Below are 19920 nucleotides of genomic sequence, written 5' to 3' on the forward strand. Positions count from 1 at the left end.
ACAATGTTAAAGTTCATGATTAAATATTCATAAAATGAATTTTTCAAGAAGCGTAATCAGTTTCTTTCTTCGAGGCAGTTGGATTAGTTTAATTCATTTTTTTTTCATTTTTTGTTAGTGGATTCGAAGTAAACAACTCTTACCTTCAATACTCCATGGTGCCGTCGTAAAAACATTAGCGGTAAGGTAAGTTAATTTTCAATCCAATTAATCCTACGAATTGTTTGGAAATAAAAGAGTGCGATCAAGTCAATGGTAAATTAAATATGTGTTTTTTGCAAGGGTTTGGGTATTAAGGATTTTTAGGAGTTGACTGTGATCATATTCATTTATCAAATATTGATGGGTGTCCATTGGAAATAATATACTGTATTGAATTATTATTTTAACGCTAGTTATTTCTCATTGATGGAAAGCAACGCTGATTTTATATGCTTTATACTTTTTTAATGAGAGAATGAAGTCCTATATCCTTGATGTTGAGTGGAGTGACCGCTTATTCTAGACTAGATCTGACCAGGCTTTTTTACGGCCACAATTAATGCTTGGTCAGCTGGAGCAATCACGCATTCTGGCACCCCCGTAATGTTCAAGGAGTGAAAAAAAAAGTACGACCCCCCCACCACCACCATAGTTACGGCCCTGGGCCCATTCACAATAAAGTTATTAGGTACAGGAAACGTCCCCCCTTCATGCTGGGGGTCATGGTCACTTGGTCTGACCTAATGCATCATTCTTTGTCAGTAACAAAGTATATAAAGTTCTGAAAATGAATCGTAACTAGAGTAGAGAGAACTTTCACCCCCCCCCCAGAAATGCCCAGTAGCAGGGCCGTTTCCAGAGCATGGAGGGGTGGGGGAATACTTAGCTATAAATGCATTCCCACTAATTCGCTCTTGAGAATTTTGACTATATCTCATTTATATGAAGATGAGCAATATCAAAGGGAAAATACATGTAGTATAGTTATTGGAAGACATGTTCTCTATGATGGTCGTGATAATAAGCATTGACTGTAGGACATTTTTGTGGTCCCAACTTTTGTTAATATTCATTCGAGATTTCCCATTAAGTGTTTTCCTGCCTACAGCATTAATTTATAATAGTTTTTTGATGGATTTAATAGTGGGGATTAGCTATATTATATACAAAATACGGTCAAGGCTTTGTTAAAAAAAATTTTTGAAAGAGCAATGATGTCATTTCGATTGTTAAATTAGTCATACATGATGGCAGTAACAGCAAATTCCTCACTTTATGTATTTTTGTAAAAAGTGTTAAAATATGTCATAAATATTGTTCTATGTATTTGAATTTATATTTTGTGTAGATGACTGATCCCAAGAAAAAAGATGAGGCAGTGGCGAAAAAGCCCCGCGCTCCAAGAAATTACATGTTACCTGGAGGAGTATGGCGTTACTCCAAATCTAAAATGTACCATCGAAGGGGTCTGTTCAAGGTTAAGATGGTTAAAACGCCAAAGAAACAACAACCCAAGAGGAAGCCGAAGTACATCATCAAACCTATTGGGGGAGAGAAAAATGGTGGAAAACGACGAGTTTTGCTGAAGAAAGAGGTATTTGATTATCATATAGCTTCTTTTTTTCCCCTTAAGTGAATAAACAATCAATTGAAAAATATGTAACTGAGTATTTTCCATGACTTTTTTTATTATTGATTTATTGTGCTAGATTAAGTCAAAGGGTGATTAAATAGTCCAAGAAGTTGCATAACAAAACTTTTCAGAATTTTATCAGTAATATATAATTATTGATTTATTTTTTCGGAACAGCTTCGGTATAGGGGACACGCCAAGTTGGCAACTTTTTTTCCGGCGATAAGTTGCCATTGTTGGCGCGCTCTGGTTTGTTGTTGTTCTGCTGTGTTGTCGTTCCAGAATATTCGAAGAATTGTGCGAGGCAGTGGCGCTGCTGGTTGTTTTTCCGTGGTCCTAGCGTGTCTTTCAAACAGGTTTTACTGCCATTTTAAAACTGGTTTCTCTTTTTTCCATTCTATTCTTTTTTTTTTCTTCCAAATGACGTCACCTTATAGCCGCAGTGTTTTGAAAAACTGTTGGGATAGTTCTTCATATTTTTCTCTTTCTTCCGTATATATGATGTAGTGTGTGTATAGGATTAATTGGAATTATTTTGGATATCTTTTCCCGGAACAGCTTCGGTATAGGGGACAGGTTGGCGATCCACGCGCTAGTGTATACGCGTCTTAAAATGCCCGGCAAGGTGCGTGATGTCATTGCAAATCTTTTGCCCCTGTACGTACTCTCTGCCTTTTGAGTTTTAGTCAAGGAAATGATCAAGCAGATTTTACTAAGAGCTTTGTAAACTGTTTCTGTTTAAGGTCAAACATTGGGATTAATTATCATTTGTTTGTGAATGCATCCGTAAGCATAGGTGCCAGTGCTTCTGATTTTTCAGCCTTATTAAAATTCTGGTCAGAAATTGGATTCTTTCCCTTTTTTTGTATCTGGAACAGGTGCAGTATAATCCAGATCGCCAAGTGTCCTATAAGTTGCTGCCATAATTGCGGTGGGTTGCTTTTTCTTTTCTCTCGCTTCTTTCCAGAACTTGCCCATCCATTATAGATTGTGTAGTATAAAATGCGGGCAATTCAAACGGATAAGTTTTTCACTTTGTTCAGTAGTGTCATTTCATTTTCACTTTCCAACGCGTCACTGCTAGGATTATTCCTGATTACCTGGCGCTAGTTATTTTTAACTCGTATTTTCAAACATTTGAACAGCCATTTAGTCTTTTTCATTCTGAGAATTAGTATTTAAAAAATGTGGATACCCAGAAAGAGTCCAGGTTTTAATTTTTCATACATAGAATATACTTATTTATACAACATGCAGGACTGTTGTTTATTTATAAGAATCTGGATACCCAGAAAAACTCTGGGTTTTAATTGTTTATACATAAGAATATGTATTGATGTATATGTTTGATTTTTTTTTTTTTTTTTTTGCATTATACAGCACCTGTTCCAAAATCTTTAATTGTTACCAAATATGATGCTAAAAGCATGCAAAGTGGCCAATTCCCAATATCCGGTATATTGTTTTGACTCCAAATTTTCATATGTCCCAAAACAGTGTCACCTACCTAATTCATCCAGGTTCTAAAACATAGATGGTGCCACTACATCAGATTTTCTTTCCCTATTTATTTTTGCTATTTTGTTCTGCTCAAAGCTGGTTTTTCCTGTGCCGTTTTTTCCACACTATTTCCTGGTTGTGGTTTTTTTTTTTTTTTTTTGTGGCTGATTGCGTCCGAGGGTTGCAATGTTGGCAAAGCTATTTGCGTGCCACAGGCATGCGCTGCACAACATACGGCCTACAGGTGTTTCTTGATTTTTATTAATTAATTAATTTAATAATTATTAATGTATTCGATATATGTATACATTTTTATTTCCACTTGTTTTAATATTTTTTTGGGCAGCAACCCTAGTGCCGAAGCATTTTGGTGATAAAGTTATCAAATTGTGGTATATTGTATATTGGGAATTTACCAAAGTACAGATTTTCCGTCTTTGTGAATTGGCACCTATGCGTAAGTTTTAGAAGTGGTGCTAACATTGTACATCTTGGGAATTAAGATTGTATTTATAATAAGTCAGTGTGAAGGTATGCAAAAGAGATGTCTAATATATTTGAAAACCAAACGAAAATTCCAATTCCAGTTGTCTTAGAATGAATTTGGATTGTTCCGTCAAATGTCACTGTTAACAAGTAATTTTGTGTTAGAGAAAATGAATGTTTCTGTGAACAATTTAGTGTAGCTGTTGCTGCAGAGAATCAATAAAATATTTTTCCTGCCCAATTGCTGTATTCCTTAATGGACTGCAATTTTCATGTATGTTTTTATTTATAGAGGAGATATTATCCAACTGAGGACAAGCCTAAGTTTAAAAAGACGAGGAAGATGGTGCCATTTAGTAAACACAAGCGATATTTGCGCAAGAGTATTACTCCTGGAACTGTGCTGATAGTATTGGCTGGACGACATAGAGGGAAAGTGAGTGTTTACTTTTAATTATTTTCAAGATAGCATAGCACATTTTTTTTTTTTTTTAACCTGCTCACCACAAGAATGATTAATAATTGAGATGACTTAACAGGCTGCCCTACCTACCTTGTTCAGATAATCCTTTTGTTGTAAACAGTTTGTGTGAATTGTCTATTATAATAATCTGGAGATAGCAATCATATTTTTTTGGTAATGAGGTTGTCCCGTATCCTTGCTGGTTTGTGAATTGTGCTGATAGAATTTATAGATTTTGTCATGGTACTGGTCAAAAATAAGCAGTATTTGGTGAAACTGGCTAAATGACCTGGTTTTTAATTCATTGAAATCTGGTTGAATTTTATTTATTCTTGGGCGTCCAATAATAAAAATTAGTCTTTCAATGATTGTCTCAATTTAGGTTGCATTTCATCAATTTTTTGGCGATGATTTGCGGGTAGTATTTAGACTGACAGAGTTGGTGGGGGGGGGGGGGTAATGCACCCCTGCTGAAAATTTCTACTTATCTAATTTAAGCATACATTGTGTATGTAGGATTTTCTCATTCGGTGGTGTTTAATTGTCTTTAGAAAGACCGTAATCTCAGCTGGGAGCAAGATTAAATGAGTTGGGGTTGGCAGGAAATGATGTAATGTCGCAATCCATGAAAATGTATAAGTTGGAAACTTTAAAGGCACTATGTATTTTTTTCATGAATTCAATTTTTATTTGATTTGCTTTTTTTTAAGCAGTTTTAGCTTTAAACAGCAGCTTGTGTTTCAATCAGTCGTATGGCGATTTTAGTGGGGAAGTTCTATATACTTGTTGGCATATGCAGTTCATCGCACATTGTAACAACGAGGTGTTATTGTGACCAGTGCAATGTCCCACAATCTTTCTTTATTCATCCCATGTTTTTTTTTTGCCAAATGGCCAATAAAGACCATTCGGTCTTATACACCATTTGAACTCTATTCTGCCCCACCTTTTTTTGTGAAAAATGTATAAAATTGTGTTTGACTTTGACCCTTGATATTGGAGAGTTTAGTATATTATATGGGCATGCAAATAATTGATATAATACAGTTTCATCATTTTCTGACCTGGATGCAGCTTTGTCACAACTGCTTACATTGCAACAAAATATTTTTTATTCCGTCCAAATGAGAGTCCTATGAACTTCATTTCTTCCAATTTTCAATGTGTCTTTTGTGTGAAACGATAAGGGAGGGGTCATTATAGCAAAACATTGAATATTTCCATGTGGACGACTTATAATTGTAGTAATGAACAGTGAAGAGCATGATATAAATTAGTATTAAAATTGTGATTAATGCTTTTTAAACCAAATGATAATGTAAATTTCAGAATTTTCTTATAAATGATATTTTTTGCATCTTTTAACTCTATCTCTCTCCCCATTATATTTTTGTAGCGCGTTGTGTTTCTGAAGCAGCTTTCAACTGGTTTGTTGCTTGTGACTGGTGAGTGAATTATTTTGTGTATTCCACTTGTAAATCATTTCTGGGTAGCTGCAAACTTTGCACCACATGCATAGCGCTAGCTGTACAATTTTAAATGCCCATGTTTTGGAGTCATTGTGGCAATTCATATTTATGCTATTGTCTTTGTGCCAAATCGCAATGCGCTGTTTTGTTTCGAGAAAAATTTCAAATTTATCTGAAGGCCAATTGCTTATTTGCCCTATCAGCAAATGACTTGATGCAATTTCTTAGTGTAATTTTGATTAGCATGTAGAAAAATGGTTACACATTATAAAACTGCCGTCAAGTGTGAATTGGCGATGGCTGGCTAAAGAGCGGTTTTTGTTAAGGTCAGCCAAACCATGCATTATGGTTTTTCCGACTTTTCTGGGAACCTCCCGAAAAGTTCTTAAATCTCCTGAATTTTTATAAAAAATTGTAAAAATCCCTAAGAATTTCGGGGGGGGGGTCATTTGCTTCTGTTCTTTTCCCTTTTGGAAATGATGTCACGTGTGGTAAGTGGAGAATAGTGGGAATTTCTTTTTATGGAAGTTTTACAGTGTGAACCCTCCGATGGCAACAAGAAAAGTTACTTGTCTTATCGTTCAGGGAAATAGCTTAGCAGCCAATAGTCCTGGATAATAATTGAAGGTTACAGTGGCGCGCATGTGGTCAAACCCTCTTTGTTGTTGAAATCATGTACATGTGATAACAAAACATGGATACTGATAAGCTGAAAAAGTAATTAAATTTTATATACTTTCCATAAATTTCCTTCCATCATGACTTTTGCTTTTTTGTACAGTTTGTGTTACAGATATCAACATCGGTCGTGGTGGAAAGAATTAAATCACCCATGTGATATGCCAAAAAAAGTCAATGTTCTTTTTAAAATTTGACGTGTTTTTTCCTTCATCTTCCGATGATTTTTGGGTCATTCACGCAGAATGTTTGTTCACATCATTTTTGATGAACTTTTGACTGAAGAAAATGTTTCCGGATTCCGAAACTGCTTGAAAGTATGGATGTGCTTGCACAAAAGCAACAGCTATAATTCGTGTGATTTCTGAAGAACAACAATCTTCATTAATTGTGGTTCTATGTCAGAAACCGTTTGCTATTGCTACCAATGGTAGTAACAAGGATGACAAACTATATCCTATTGTTGTGACGTATTTCGACGGGAAAACTGCAAATTCAAAGTGATTTACTGTGGGCTCCTGTTTTGAATGGTGATGCAACAAGGAGAAACATTGACAGTTTGGTGTCCAGGGGAATTCCAATAAAAAATTGTATTGCCCTTGGTTGTGACAATACAAATGTGATGATTGGGCATTGCAAAGGTGTTGCTTGAGTTATAGCTGACAATCACAGTGAAATTTTTGTAATGGGTTGTGTGAGCCATGTCACTGATCTCGCTGCTGGACAAGGAATGGCCTCTTTGCCCTTAAATGTAGATGAAATTTTACTTGATGTTTATTACTATTTAAAACGGAGTGTAAAGAAAGAGTAAATTTGAGCAGTTACACGAACTGCATGGAACAGAAATGAGAAAAGGCCTCACGTGTCGAAACCAGTGGTTATCCATGGGTCGATGTGTGAATAGGTTGATTGAACAGTGGGACCCACTGTTGAGTTTTTTTACTGAAGTTTCAAATACTTGTAGGAAAAAAACAACAGACACAAATTTGGATTCTTATGGAATTCCAAAAGTTCGAAAATTATCAGCCCCAAAGCAGAATGTGCCGAAATCTGCGACGTGTGTCGCAGAACAATTACCACTACTGCAGAACAATTTGGAAGAATTTTAAGAAAAAGTGCAAAAGACACTATTATATGTATAGGGATTTTTACCGCAGAACATTTCCAGTCAGCCGAGGGCTCGTTGCAGAACAGTGCTAAACATTCTGCGGCAAAAGACACTATTATATGTATAGGGATTTTTACCGCAGAACATTTCCAGTCAGCCGAGGGCTCGTTGCAGAACAGTGCTAAACATTCTGCTTTGGGGATTATCAGAAACAACCCAGACCACAAATATAGGTTTGAATTTCAATAAAATTCCCGAAGTTCCCAGCCTTGAGTAAAAATTTCAAGGGGAAGGAGCGAACAGGTACAAAATCAAAACACGAACAGAAAATTGATACACCCAGAAATCAAAAAGGAATCGTTGAATTTCTTTTATCTGATTTAAATAAGGTATTCTCTGTTTGTTGTTGAAAAATATCGTACCTGTATTGGAGAAGTTTTGCTCTATTTTTAGTCACAGTATCCAGTATCCTTTTACGACGAATGATTATAGATTTTTTTAAGGAGCTGCTCTTGAAGTTTGTGAAAGCAGATGTTGTAAAGGAAAAAAATCCCCACTGCTTGTGGATTACCATAATCCTGAAAACCCAAAAAAAAAAAATCTATCTTGAGATTGTCGTTGGCAGTCTAACTTCAAACTTAGTTTCTTTGCCAGATAGAGGTAGCATTTGTCTTTTTGAATGTAAGAAAATATTTTGGATTACATCACACTTTCCCTCTTAATTTTGGTCAATGCTAAAGTAGTAAATCCAGTAACTACACTGCTGGCCACCCAAATTGCAACACCAAGAAAGACGAGATATCGCAACAATATTTATTTTGTAGATAACATGTTGACCAAGCATCAAATGATTAAATTTATAGACTTCTGTGAAGTGTGGTTTCTGCCAAAATCAGTAGCCAGAGTAGCCGCCATTGTTGGAGATCACCGCTGCCACACGCCTCGGCATTGATTCAAAGAGACTTTGGATGTGTTCTTGGGGTACAGCAGACCAAGCAGCTTCCCCGCGTTGCCAAAGTTGATCTGGTGTGGCAGCTGGGGATGTAATCTGGGTCAATCGTTGAGCAACCATGGACCACGTGTTTTCTATCAGCGAAAGATCCGGAGAGCGAGCTGGCCAGGGAAGCAATTCAATCTGGCGATTGACGAAGAACCTTTGGACAGTGCGTGCCACGTGTGGTCGCCCATTATCCTGTTGAAATATGGCTGTGGGCAAGCCCTGAAGGTAAGGAAGGGCAACTGGCTCCAACACCTCGGAGATGTAGCGCTGGCTTTTTAAAGTACCGGCAATGCGTACTAGAGGAGTGCGAGAGTGATATCCAATACCGCCCCATACCATAATACCCGGTGCAGGACCAGTGTGGCGGTGCATAACGCAGCTGCTCAGCATCCTCTCTCCATGGTGTCTCCAGACTCGAATCCGACCATCGTGGTGTTGCAGACAGAAGCGTGACTCGTCAGTAAAGACAATTTCATTCCATTGTGCCATCCACATCCTTCTTTCATCGCACCATTAGCGGCGGAGACGTCTGTGGTTCTGCGTCAAGGGTAGGCGAAGCAATGGACGTCTTGCGGACAGACCACTCTGCTGTAAACGGCGTCGCATGGTACGCGCAGACACTGGATGATGCGGTACAGACTGAATGTGCTGTGCTATGGTTTGTGATGTGGCTGAGCGATCCGTCACTGCCATAAGCACAATACGCCTGTCATCATGTGAAGTGGTGCACTGAGGTGGATGCGATCTAACACGTCGGTCCGTCGTACCCTCCTGCATCTAACGATCACATATCCGCATTACAGTTGTTTGGTTTCGTCCATCACGACTACAGATTTCCCTGAAAGATAATCCACAATCTCGGTAGGCCATTATCCTTCCTCTGTCGAACTCGGATACTTGATCAAACGATGATCGCTGTTTTCTACGAGGCATAATTGATCGTTTTTTTAAAAAAACCACAAGGAAAACACAATTGCCGTACTTCAAATCGTCGAAATCTCAAGCCTTAAATAGGGTTTTGAAGTGGCGCCACAGGCGCGCGTGATGTGCGTCTGCGCTGAAATTCTAATCATTTGCATATCTCACCTCTGCTAATGCATGTTGTAAATTTCATATTATTTGCATGGTTCCTTCAGGGTGTTGCATTTACGGTTGGCCAGCAGTGTATTTCATATTCTGACTTTTCAAAAGTCAAGTATTTTGTTGAAAAAAGTTTCCTGTCATTTCATTTAAGAAAGAAGATGAAACTACGGAAAAGGTCTTGGATAATTTAGAGTCACAGTTCTGCGAATTGCAGATGGAAGATTTTGTTGACTTGTTAAATAACGAAAAACAAGTTTATAAATAGACACGGATTGGTAAAATCACAAGCACAATTGGGGGAAAAAATACAAAAGACTATTCAAAGTGATGCTGTCTATACTTGTAATTCCTCATTCCAATGCTGAATGCGAGAGAATTTTCAGTCAGGTTAGAAAAATAAAAACTGACTTTAGATCATCTCTTTCTAATGATAACCTGGAAAGTTTACTAGTAGCTAAACAATTGTCAGGAAACTAAGTGCTTTCAAAAAGATTTCAGTAATGAATTTGTGAAGTAAGCTAAGTCTGCTATACATGCACAACTTCACTTTTAAGTCAAACCTTTACATCACATTTTTATTTTCTTGTTAAAAGTCCTTTGACTTTTTTTTTTAAAGAAAGCGTTCCCACATATGAGTAAATTTACATTAAAGTACTTTTTCTAAAGAGGCTGTATTCAGTTGAACGTGTTTTAAAATAAATTTTCTATGTTCTTTCTGTAAATGCTATAGATCACCATTGAAATTTTGGCATCCAATTTCACTTGTTTTTTATGTAGGGATTTTGTTCCCAAGGGTTTAACGTACATGTGGGAAAAATACCTATTTTATTTGACTTCAAATTTTTGAGTAGGGATTTTATACCCTACAGATTATTTTTTATAAGTGAAAAATCCCTTTTGTATTTGGAAAATGCCTTTTTGTATTTTATTTAAGGGTGGTTTTAGTAGAAAATATGGGTTCACGTGAAAATCTCTCAGATTTTCATTTTTAAAAGTTGGCAGCTATGTAATCTGAATTCTTCAATTAAAAACAGTTGATATTGTTATGAAATCACCTGCATCATATAGCCATGTTGTGGAATGTATGTCGTATCTATACCTTTATCTTCTAGCACTATCTCATGAAGTCTGATTTACTTGTTAGCCTTCTAATTTTTTGTTTTATGTATAGAAAAAAAGTCAATCTTGATATCTGGGGCTGAAGAAAAAACAGTATAACATAATTTATTTCACTTGACAAAACAATTTTGTGTCTCTTGATTTCAGTGAAGGATAAAATTTCCAATTTCTCTATTATGGAAATGTGGGATAATTTTATTCATATAAAAGAAAGAAATCAAGACTGCCAAAATTATGGATGAGGGTGGGGGGGGGGCTGTTCTGCGAAAACAAGTGTCATAAACATATGGTCATCCTATATAATCTCTGATTTCCTTCATTTTTTTTGGCAGCAAAATATTTTGCCATGTGACAAACTACAGATTTTTCAAGTCTAGGAATTTTTTTAATTTTTGGGGGTGTGGAATTACACGTGGCAAATAAGTGTGAAAGATGTTACCCGTACATGTTTGGGTAAAGGGGGGGGGGGCTGGCACTCCCCTTTTTGCCAAGAACAGTAATTATGTTCCTCTAAGGTGGTGTTCTTTGAAGTACTGGTGCCACTTGAGAAAAACTAATACTCTCATTTTTTATGGGAAAATCCCTGTTTGGAAAAAAATATAATGGATGACAGCTGCCTATTCATATCAAAAAATTATGAATCAAGAACTCGCACACAAAAAATTAAGTTACCACTGAATGAAAAAGATCTCTTGTGTGTGACAATTCATAGAATTTAGAGACATTCGGAACCACAAACATGACCATCAAAAATATGGTCAGAGGGTGTTTTGTACATATGGTATAATATTTTTGTTTTATATTTTTTTTATTGTTAGAAAGCTTTGAATATCCTTAAAAATAGATTGTAAAAAAAAAATCTGGCATATGTTCTGTATGTTGTTACATTCTAAAGCTGGGATTACACTATAAAAGTTTTGTAAGACATATTTTATCAAACTTTTATAGTGTAATCCTTGATTAACTCTCAGGCGGCCTTGTCACTTAGGCCTTACCAAGTAAAAGTGCATTGGTGAGTGGTGCGAGTAAAATTTTTATGCACCACTTTCAGAAATTTCATGTTATATGATAATGCATTAGTGACTTCACTGGCACATTTAGCATATGTTGGGCTAATTGTATAATTAGCCTACTTTGTGTAGTATGTTGCAAAAATAATTAGCCAGAAGTTTCCTCTCACTCCCATTTTCCTTGAGAGGAGTTGAAATTTCATTCTTCGTTTTGTTTTTTTTGAACAAGGGAGTTAATAGAATATGATTTCTCTCCAATAGGGCCATTCAAAGTCAATGGCTGTCCTTTGAGGAGGATCAATCAGATTTATGTAATAGCCACCAGCACAAAGTTAGATATTAGCAAAGTGAACATTCCAGAACATCTGGATGACAAATACTTCAGAAGGAAGAAAAAAGAAAAGAAATCCAAGAAAGACGAGGTTGAAATATTTGAAACAAAGAAAGAAGTGAGTGATGAATTGTATTGTATCTATAATCTTTGTATTATTTTGAAATTTATTTAATGTGATAGAGAGAAATAATTCAATATTATTATCAATCAATATCCAGAAGTTCATGGCAATACAGTAGAACCCTGATTACCCATTCTTGTTTGTTCAGAACTCTTTGTTAACTGAAGTAAGTTTGTCAGGGTCTGATGAGGAAATTGTTAAAATTCTCTGAAAAAATTCAAAATTTAGAATTGAAGAAAATGTGGGTTTTTTCTATTCTGTGTGAATACTATAATTTTAACTCTTTAAGCGGTTTCTAAAATTCTCCTGACCTACATTAGAATTTTAGAAACCGCTTAAAGAGTTAAAATTATAGTATTCACACAGAATAGAAAAAACCCACATTTTCTTCAATTCTAAATTTTGAATTTTTTCAGAGAATTTTAACAATTTCCTCATCAGACCCTGACAAACTTACTTCAGTTAACAAAGAGTGGCAGTACAGTGGCAGTTATAGCCACTGTAAAAATCACTAAACCTTCTGCAAACTGCTGCATAAGTGACATGTGCTTTTACCTCTCAATATTGAGAACTATTAGAAATCAAGTAAGAAAATTCTTATTTTTTCTATTATTTTCACTGTACACATATTCCTATAAGACCCCAAAGTGAAGGGAAATGAGTCTTTTTCCTTCTGTTATCAAATTTTGAACAATAGCAGACTTCCCCCACTGGCAGTTGATCTGTCAGGTTGGGGGATGGCAGGGTTGGACAGTTTCTTACAAAGCCAAAAAACCGGCCGAAAGAAACTAGTTTTCCTTCAATAATTTACCTCATAAGTTATACATTTGCTATATCTAAAGCATAAATTCTATTTTTTATAACATTAAGTAAATTTAATTTCACTAATTTAATTATGTATGCAAATTAATAACTGCATCAGTCTTTTAAAGAGTTGGATTTTCTTCCGTGTGAAAGAAACTAGTCTTCCTTCTGTATTCATCATTTGTGTTACAACATTTTAACACCTCTAATAAATTTGAATTCGGTCTATGAGACAATTTATGAACATTTTTATTTTACTTAGGAAACATAGTTACAAAAAAATAATTACAAAATATCAGAAAATATAAAAATACTCATTTTCCTCACTTTAATGCAACATTGAAAAACAAGTGTTATGTTTTTTTTTGTGTGTGGATTGAAAAGAGTAAATTCTTTTGAGTCTATAGAACTTGAAAGGTTGCTTATTAGCATTTTGACATATCTACAAAGTTCATCATGCATGTCACTGCCAAGATTAGGATCTCCATGTTGCAAAAAACTGTGAAAAAAAAACAGCAGGGAGAAATAGGTTTCCTGTTACAGGATTTTATCAATTGTGATGTTATATTCTAATTTTGAAAGGTTTTTATTAGTTGTGTATATGAACAAAAAGTCCTTGATTTATGAACTTCAAATTACTTTTATTGCCAAGAAATATGACCATTTTAAAATTGTTCACTTTCATCAGTTCAGTGTAACAAAACCTTTTTGGTATGACAGCCATTAGGTTGTTCCAAAGTTGAGTGGAGGAATCAAAAACACATGTAAAATTCTTTTTAAACCTGCTGAATTATAGAACTTGGAAGCATTTCAACACAATCACACCTTTTTGAGAATTTCAGATATTGAACACATTACTTGTTTATTACATCTTTTTTACCATAATACAATATTAAAATTTGAATGGTATGACAGGAGTTTTTCACTAGCAGTTAAAAAAAATCATAAGTTACTATACTTTGCTACAGTTTCTGTTCAGAATGCAATCTTTCATCCTAATATTTATTAGGATAAGACACATGAAGAGACTATTTTTCTCTATCATTTGTTCTCATCTTACTTTTATGACTTACAAATAAGGCATCAAGTCTGCATTTTGTAAAAAGCCCCAGCACTATTTGTACAATCTCTCTGTAGCTGATATATTAAGTGCAATTTATATAATTATGTCAAGTATGCTTCTATCCTCCTCGTGGCGATAGTCACTCACAATAATGAAAAAACATTACGATTAAAAATATTTCTTAGCATTTCACTTGGCTATTACAGCTTGTCTCTCAGCAGCTTTGTTCTTATTGCATAGGGAACACCTGTTGATCATACACATGTCCTATGATAATTCCTAAAGTCCTTTTACATTTTTGTTAAACACGACATTTCTCCTTATAGTTATATGTTGTCAGGTAATTAGACGAATGTGCTGAAATATGAAACTAATCATTTTCTACAAACATGTATTAATTATACTTTTAAATTGTATAATATTTTTATACTGATATTAACATTTTGAGCAGTAATTGAAATTTGTTTTAATATGTTCCTTATTTGGAAAACTTAATACTACACATGTTGGTGAGATATTTATAATTAAATGTTAAATATTGTTTTTAAAACATTTGATACTTCATAACTGGTGAGGTGAAATAACAAGCATTAATTATGTGTACTCCAACTAACTGGTAATTAATGCAAATTTTTTTTCAGTTTCTTTTGGGGGGTTTTTTCCAATTTCTTCCACTGCCCCAGAAACATTTCTTTTGTTGGGTTTCTTCTGGAAGAAACCTGACCCTGGGGATGGAAATGTTTGCGGATTAAACATGGTTCGTACGGTCCTTGAAAACATTGAAAAGTCCTTGGAAATAAAAGTTCATTTTCAAGGCCTTGAAAGTACTTGAAAAAGAAATTTTTTTTAAGAATTCTGTGAGAGTCCTTGAAAAATTTGTTTTTTCCGAAATAGTTTTCGCCACTTTTTTTTTACTCCGTAAGGGAAAAAGCTTTAGCAGCCAATAACCCTGGATAATTGGATTTAAAGCAAGTTTTTTCCCATTATTCTTAAGCTGGGTTTTCGTAGGAGCAGGTTCTCTGTGCCGCGTGCAAAGTGAATCGCCCAGCGTGACACGCCGTCCACTCACCAATAATACAAGTGCGGCTGTTTTACGTCGGTAGTGATTGGCCGACTGCTTCTGGAGGAGTCAAATGGGTTGTGCGCCACTCGTTTTACAGATCTTCTCATTTTTTTCTTTCACTTCCCTTCATCGAGCTCGATGCTTCCCTTCAAGCCTGAGTATGCAAATGACAGAGTAGCTGATGCGCCATGGTAGAAATACAGAAACGCGTAGTGTGATTATGTAACACGTTTCTGTCGACGCGAAATGATCCAGTTCGGTTCATGCGGTGCCAAAAACCTGTGTTGGGATGTTTTTTCCCTTTTTATTCTCTGTGCACGTGGAACCGCCGGCCCGACGCAATATGTAAATCACGGGCATCGTGCTCTCGCCCTCACGGGAGCTCTGCTTTATATTGTAGGCTGGTTTTTTTCCCGCGTGTATGTCTGCATTGTTTTTTTTCTCCCTGAGATTGCCGGTTGTTATTTGTCGGCCGTTTTATTTATTTTTTTTATGATCGTAAATGATCTTGTTTTTTTCCTTGCAACTTTTATGGAATAAAAGCTAGTGTTCAAAATGAACTTCCGGTCATTGGTTTTTTTCTTCAGCTCAGTCGGCACGCTCTGGCCCGCTCTGATCTATATGCATATATACATTAGATCAGTCAACTTCACCTTTCACGCTAGGCCCCCTCCCCGTATCTCCGCCCATGCTGTCAAGAAAATATTTATTTAGGAGTGATGTGAAGCGCTTGTACAAGGTTCTTTAAAGAAAGAAAACAAAAAATGAGTAGCAAGTGTGTGTACTTTTAATTACTTGTGGCTGAAAAATCCCTTCTATCAAGATTGGTTGCTGAGTGTGCCAGACAAAAATGCCGCCAAATGCGAGCTGTTCTTCAATGGGTGAATCGGCGCTGAAATCCATTGAGCTTATATTACTGGAGGGAGTATGACGCAGGGCCATAACTAGGATTTTTGTACTGTCTTGCCGCTCCCACCAATTCGGAATTCGATAATTTTATAAGTGTCCACCTAAAAATTGGGGGTTTTAGTGTGTGAGATCTCATTTCTGCTGCAAAGGTGAGGCATAAACCCAGTAAAGAAGGGAAGTTCAGAATTAGATTAAAAATTGGTGATTATTACCTGCGTGGCAACTTTTTTCATCTTGGGGGGAGGGGGAGATCCCTCGAAATAGACCTGTTTTTATTGCGGAATAATGGTGGGGTGACTCTGACCTCATCCTAAACAATCCTTTGTGCCATGAAAACTGTCAGCTTTTGAGCGAACCACTTCCATTCAACTCACGTGACCTGTTATGACTTCTAAAAAAGGGGGGGGGATACTAGCATAAACTAAACACTGTGTAAACCGGTTGTAGCGAAAATAAATCCCTGTTGCTAGTAACTTCCTGGGATATTTTATTTCTTGTGTAAACAAGGCTTACAGAATCACCTTACATATGCTGCTATTTGGGTGAAACAAGATCTATTGATTTGAGAGTTTTAATTCACTTGCTTGTCATTTGATCATTTTTGTCGCACTGCTGTCACATAGCTGCCAAGTCTCCCGAATTTTAGCTTTATCTCTCGACTTCCTGAAAAGTTCTTAAATCTCCCGAATTTTTATGAAAATCACAAAAATTCCCTACTTCATCTGAAAAGAATCCCCACTTCTGAAAATATCCATAAGGAATTTCTTGTGGGGCAAAAAGTCTTTTGCCTCTGTTTTTTCCCCCTTTTCGAAATGACTTCACGTGTCGTAAATGGGGAAGAGTGAGAAATTCCTTTTTAAAAAAGTTTTACAAATTCTCTGATGGTAACAAGAAAAGTTGTTTGTCTTATCGTGCAGGGAAATAGCTTAGCAGCAAATAGTCCTGGATAAGAATTGAAGATTATAGTGATGCGCGTGTGGTAAAAACTTCCTCTTTTGTTGAAGTTACATGCGTGCGATAACAAAACATGAATACAGATAAGAAAATTTGAATGACTGAAAAGATTTGATCAAATTTAAAGATACTTATTCCCCTGATGAATTTCCTTTCATCAAACGTCCCAGAAAAGGGCAGACTTTTTGTTGTGTTACGGACATAAACATCGGTCATGGTTGGAAAGACTACTACTAAACCATACGTGTACCTCGTCCATATTCCCCTGCACAACCCCTAACCAATTGGTACATGTTGAAATGTACATGTAGTGAAACCTCGCATGAAGTTTGTTTCTGTGTAATGTTTGTTATGCATGGTGGAAAGACTGACATCACCCATGTGAAATCAAGAGACATCAAGCAAGTGTCACAAAAAGTCAGTGTTCTTCAAAAACTGGCACTTTTTCCTTCATCTTATGATTTAGGGGTCATTTGCGTAGAATGTATGTTCACATCGTTTCTAATTGAACACTATATATTTTTAGATCACCATTGAAGTTTTTGCCTTCAAATTTCACTTGTTTTTTGCATAGGGATTTTATTCCGAACGATTTAACTTTTGTGTGTAAAATCCCTATTTAATTTAGAACAATCCCTTTTGTATTTATTAGGGATTGGTTTTAGTATAAAATATGGGTCCATGCAAAAATCTCCCTAATTTTCATTTTCACAAGTTGGCAGCTATGCTGTCATTTTCTCACATAAGAACTAATTATTAGACTAGGACCTGCAATTTATTGCTGATTTTGAACAGCAGTGTTTGACATTTGCCTTTGTTTGGCATTTTAACTTACTCTCCCACAGGTTGGTGTGCTAAGCCCCCTCCCTTCTGTAGCAACCTTTTTCTGGTTATGTTGCACTCCAGCTCACATTGCCACGTTAAAGTTGGAAAGCATAAAAATCACCTCACCAGCCACTACTACTTAACCATACATGTACCTCGTACACGTTCCTCTGCAGAATTTCTAACGAATTGGTACATGTCGGATCATGTGTTCTGAGTATGTGTGTGGCCCTAACGTATTTATGTTGTGAGAATTGGGATTGTTTTGTGCTCTTGCTGGTGCTGCCATCCAGCGAGAGCCATATTTTGAACTGCAACCAACCATTGTCGCCTGTGAGGGTCAAGTCTGTGTCTTTGTAGTGCTAGTCCATTACGATGGTCACAGGGGACCACACACTGGCAATAGTTGTCATTGTGTTACACTTACCAGTACCAAAGAAAAATTTATAAAAGTTGAAATTCTTGAAATGAATACTGTTCCCCCTTCCCCCATGTTAAACTACTGGAACCACACATATATCGCACAAATATTTCTGTGAGAAAAGCTTTGAATGAATCGATACCAGTTGGAAAGTGTTGAAATCGCTGTCCCCCCACAATTTATAGATTCTCAAAGATCTCATCAATGAATCATTCATGAAATTTACAGATCTAGACATGATCTCTCTCCTATTGAAGATGCTTACTTTCTTTTTCTGGATATTTTTCAGGATTATGCTGTTACGGAGCAGAGGAAAAAAGATCAGATAGAGGTTGATAAGCAGATAATGGATGTGGTAGCTGCTCATCCTGATAAGAAGCTGATGTTCCGTTACTTGGGGTCTATTTTCTCTTTACAAAACAGAATGTATCCACATAAGATGAAGTTTTGAAAACAGCGGTCACTGTTGTTTTGGACTCTTGATAACAATAAAAAAAACTTCAAAACTGATACTAACTCCAGTTGATTTTTTTTTTCTCTACAAAATATTCCAACTGCCAGTTTTAATGTGTGGAGATTCTTTTGTATTTCTTCAAGTTATTAGGACCGTATGACAAGTATGCGGACTGGGGTATCGCTCGATCTTCACTGAAAAATATCGTAAAATTGTCAGTTCTTAGAAATAATAGTGGAATAAAATGGACTTCGTAAAAAAAATTTAACATGTGAAATATGTAGATTGAATATTTAATACAATGAAACACGTTCAGTTTTAGAATTTATGAAATTATTTTCATTTAAGTAATTGCATTACATTTTCACAATCTCAAAAATGTGTTCAACCATAAAACTACTGAATCACTCAATTTTCGATCAAGGGGCAATTTTTTCCCATGTTTGGGGAAGGGAGTCTTCATTTATTGGCATGGTTTTATAATGTCAAAAATTGAGACTGAAATGAAGCTTGTATGTCGTGTAACTGACCCCAGACTCCAAGCTGAATTGAAAGTTGCTTAATAGCAAAGATAATAACTACCACGTAGTGATCATGAAATATACTCAGAGGTATGAAGTTTGCTGGATTCCAGTGAATTTCTGGCCTCGTACTAGAATAAAATTTGTATGGTCCAATCTGATAATATAAACTGCATAATAGATCAGAATTTCTTTAACTATTCCTTGTAGAACAGTACTACGCTACTTTCCTAGCATTAGAACAGATTATCATTCACTGACTTCCTAGAATACGGTGCCTATGGTCCACAAATTTGTGGGATTGCCTTTTTTTTTTTTTCCTGTGGTCTTCAAATTTGAATGATGAATATATAATGTGCATGTTCTCTCTGCAGATCTACAATTTTTGATTGATCATCACCAAATTTTGCATGTATACCAAATGGGACCTGACTCGAACGATAGGCTACTTTAAAATTTCGTGGGCCAAAAACTCTGGCAAAAATGGTTTATGGGCCTCAACAATCACTTTCGGAACGTTTACTTTAGTTACTGTGGTTCCCTAGTAGCAATGGTTTGTTACTTTAATGCTGCCAGTATAATATGTATAATAGTTTATGCATTTATAATGGTTTACCCCTTTTTCAATCCTCCCAGTAATGAGGCTTTTTGAATAGACGCCATCATCACTTTGAGGGTCAGGCGAAGGATCTTATAAAAATCTGTGTTAAAATTGCCGATTTTACTGTAGAAATGCGGAAATTTAATAGGGTTTTCTGTCACGTCAATAAAATTGAAAAAATTGTGTTCGCTTAGAGATATACGAAGATTTATCTTCAATGATGACTTTTCCAGGGATGGGATAGCTGTGCCATTAGCATAGCTGCCAAGTCTCCCGAATTTTAGCTTCATCGCTCGATCTCCCGAAAAGTTCTTAAATC

The 19920-nt window shown here is 36.0% G+C and overlaps 1 protein-coding gene across 3 annotated transcripts; it reads left to right on the forward strand.

The window, feature by feature from the left end:
* Nucleotides 1–86: 86 nt before the first annotated feature.
* RpL6 (ribosomal protein L6) lies at nucleotides 87–18535 on the forward strand. Of its 3 annotated transcripts, none has more exons than XM_089245199.1 (6): nucleotides 87–186; nucleotides 1331–1576; nucleotides 3894–4037; nucleotides 5461–5509; nucleotides 11793–11980; nucleotides 18315–18535. In XM_089245199.1, the coding sequence occupies exons 2-6, from the start codon at nucleotides 1331–1333 to the stop codon at nucleotides 18474–18476; spliced, it is 789 nt and encodes a 262-aa protein (XP_089101325.1). In that variant the 5' UTR covers nucleotides 87–186; the 3' UTR covers nucleotides 18477–18535. The 3 variants fall into 3 exon arrangements, with proteins under 3 accessions (XP_089101325.1, XP_089101326.1, XP_089101324.1); XM_089245200.1 differs by having other exon boundaries at nucleotides 97–181; XM_089245198.1 differs by lacking the exon at nucleotides 87–186 and adding an exon at nucleotides 195–255.
* Nucleotides 18536–19920: the final 1385 nt, after the last annotated feature.

The sequence above is a fragment of the Pholcus phalangioides genome, unplaced genomic scaffold (genome assembly GCF_987345545.1).
Source record: "Pholcus phalangioides strain wild (caught in Gottingen) unplaced genomic scaffold, Ppha-v1.0 ptg000015l_1, whole genome shotgun sequence".
In the NCBI taxonomy this organism is placed as follows: Eukaryota; Metazoa; Arthropoda; class Arachnida; order Araneae; family Pholcidae; genus Pholcus; species Pholcus phalangioides.

What these genes read in the sequence shown, in the direction of transcription:
- RpL6 (XM_089245198.1), top strand. An exon ending in CTGGACGACATAGAGGGAAA is followed by an intron (nt 4,038 to 5,460) that starts GTGAGTGTTTAC and finishes ATATTTTTGTAG; the next exon opens with CGCGTTGTGTTTCTGAAGCA. An exon ending in TATTTGAAACAAAGAAAGAA is followed by an intron (nt 11,981 to 18,314) that starts GTGAGTGATGAA and finishes GATATTTTTCAG; the next exon opens with GATTATGCTGTTACGGAGCA.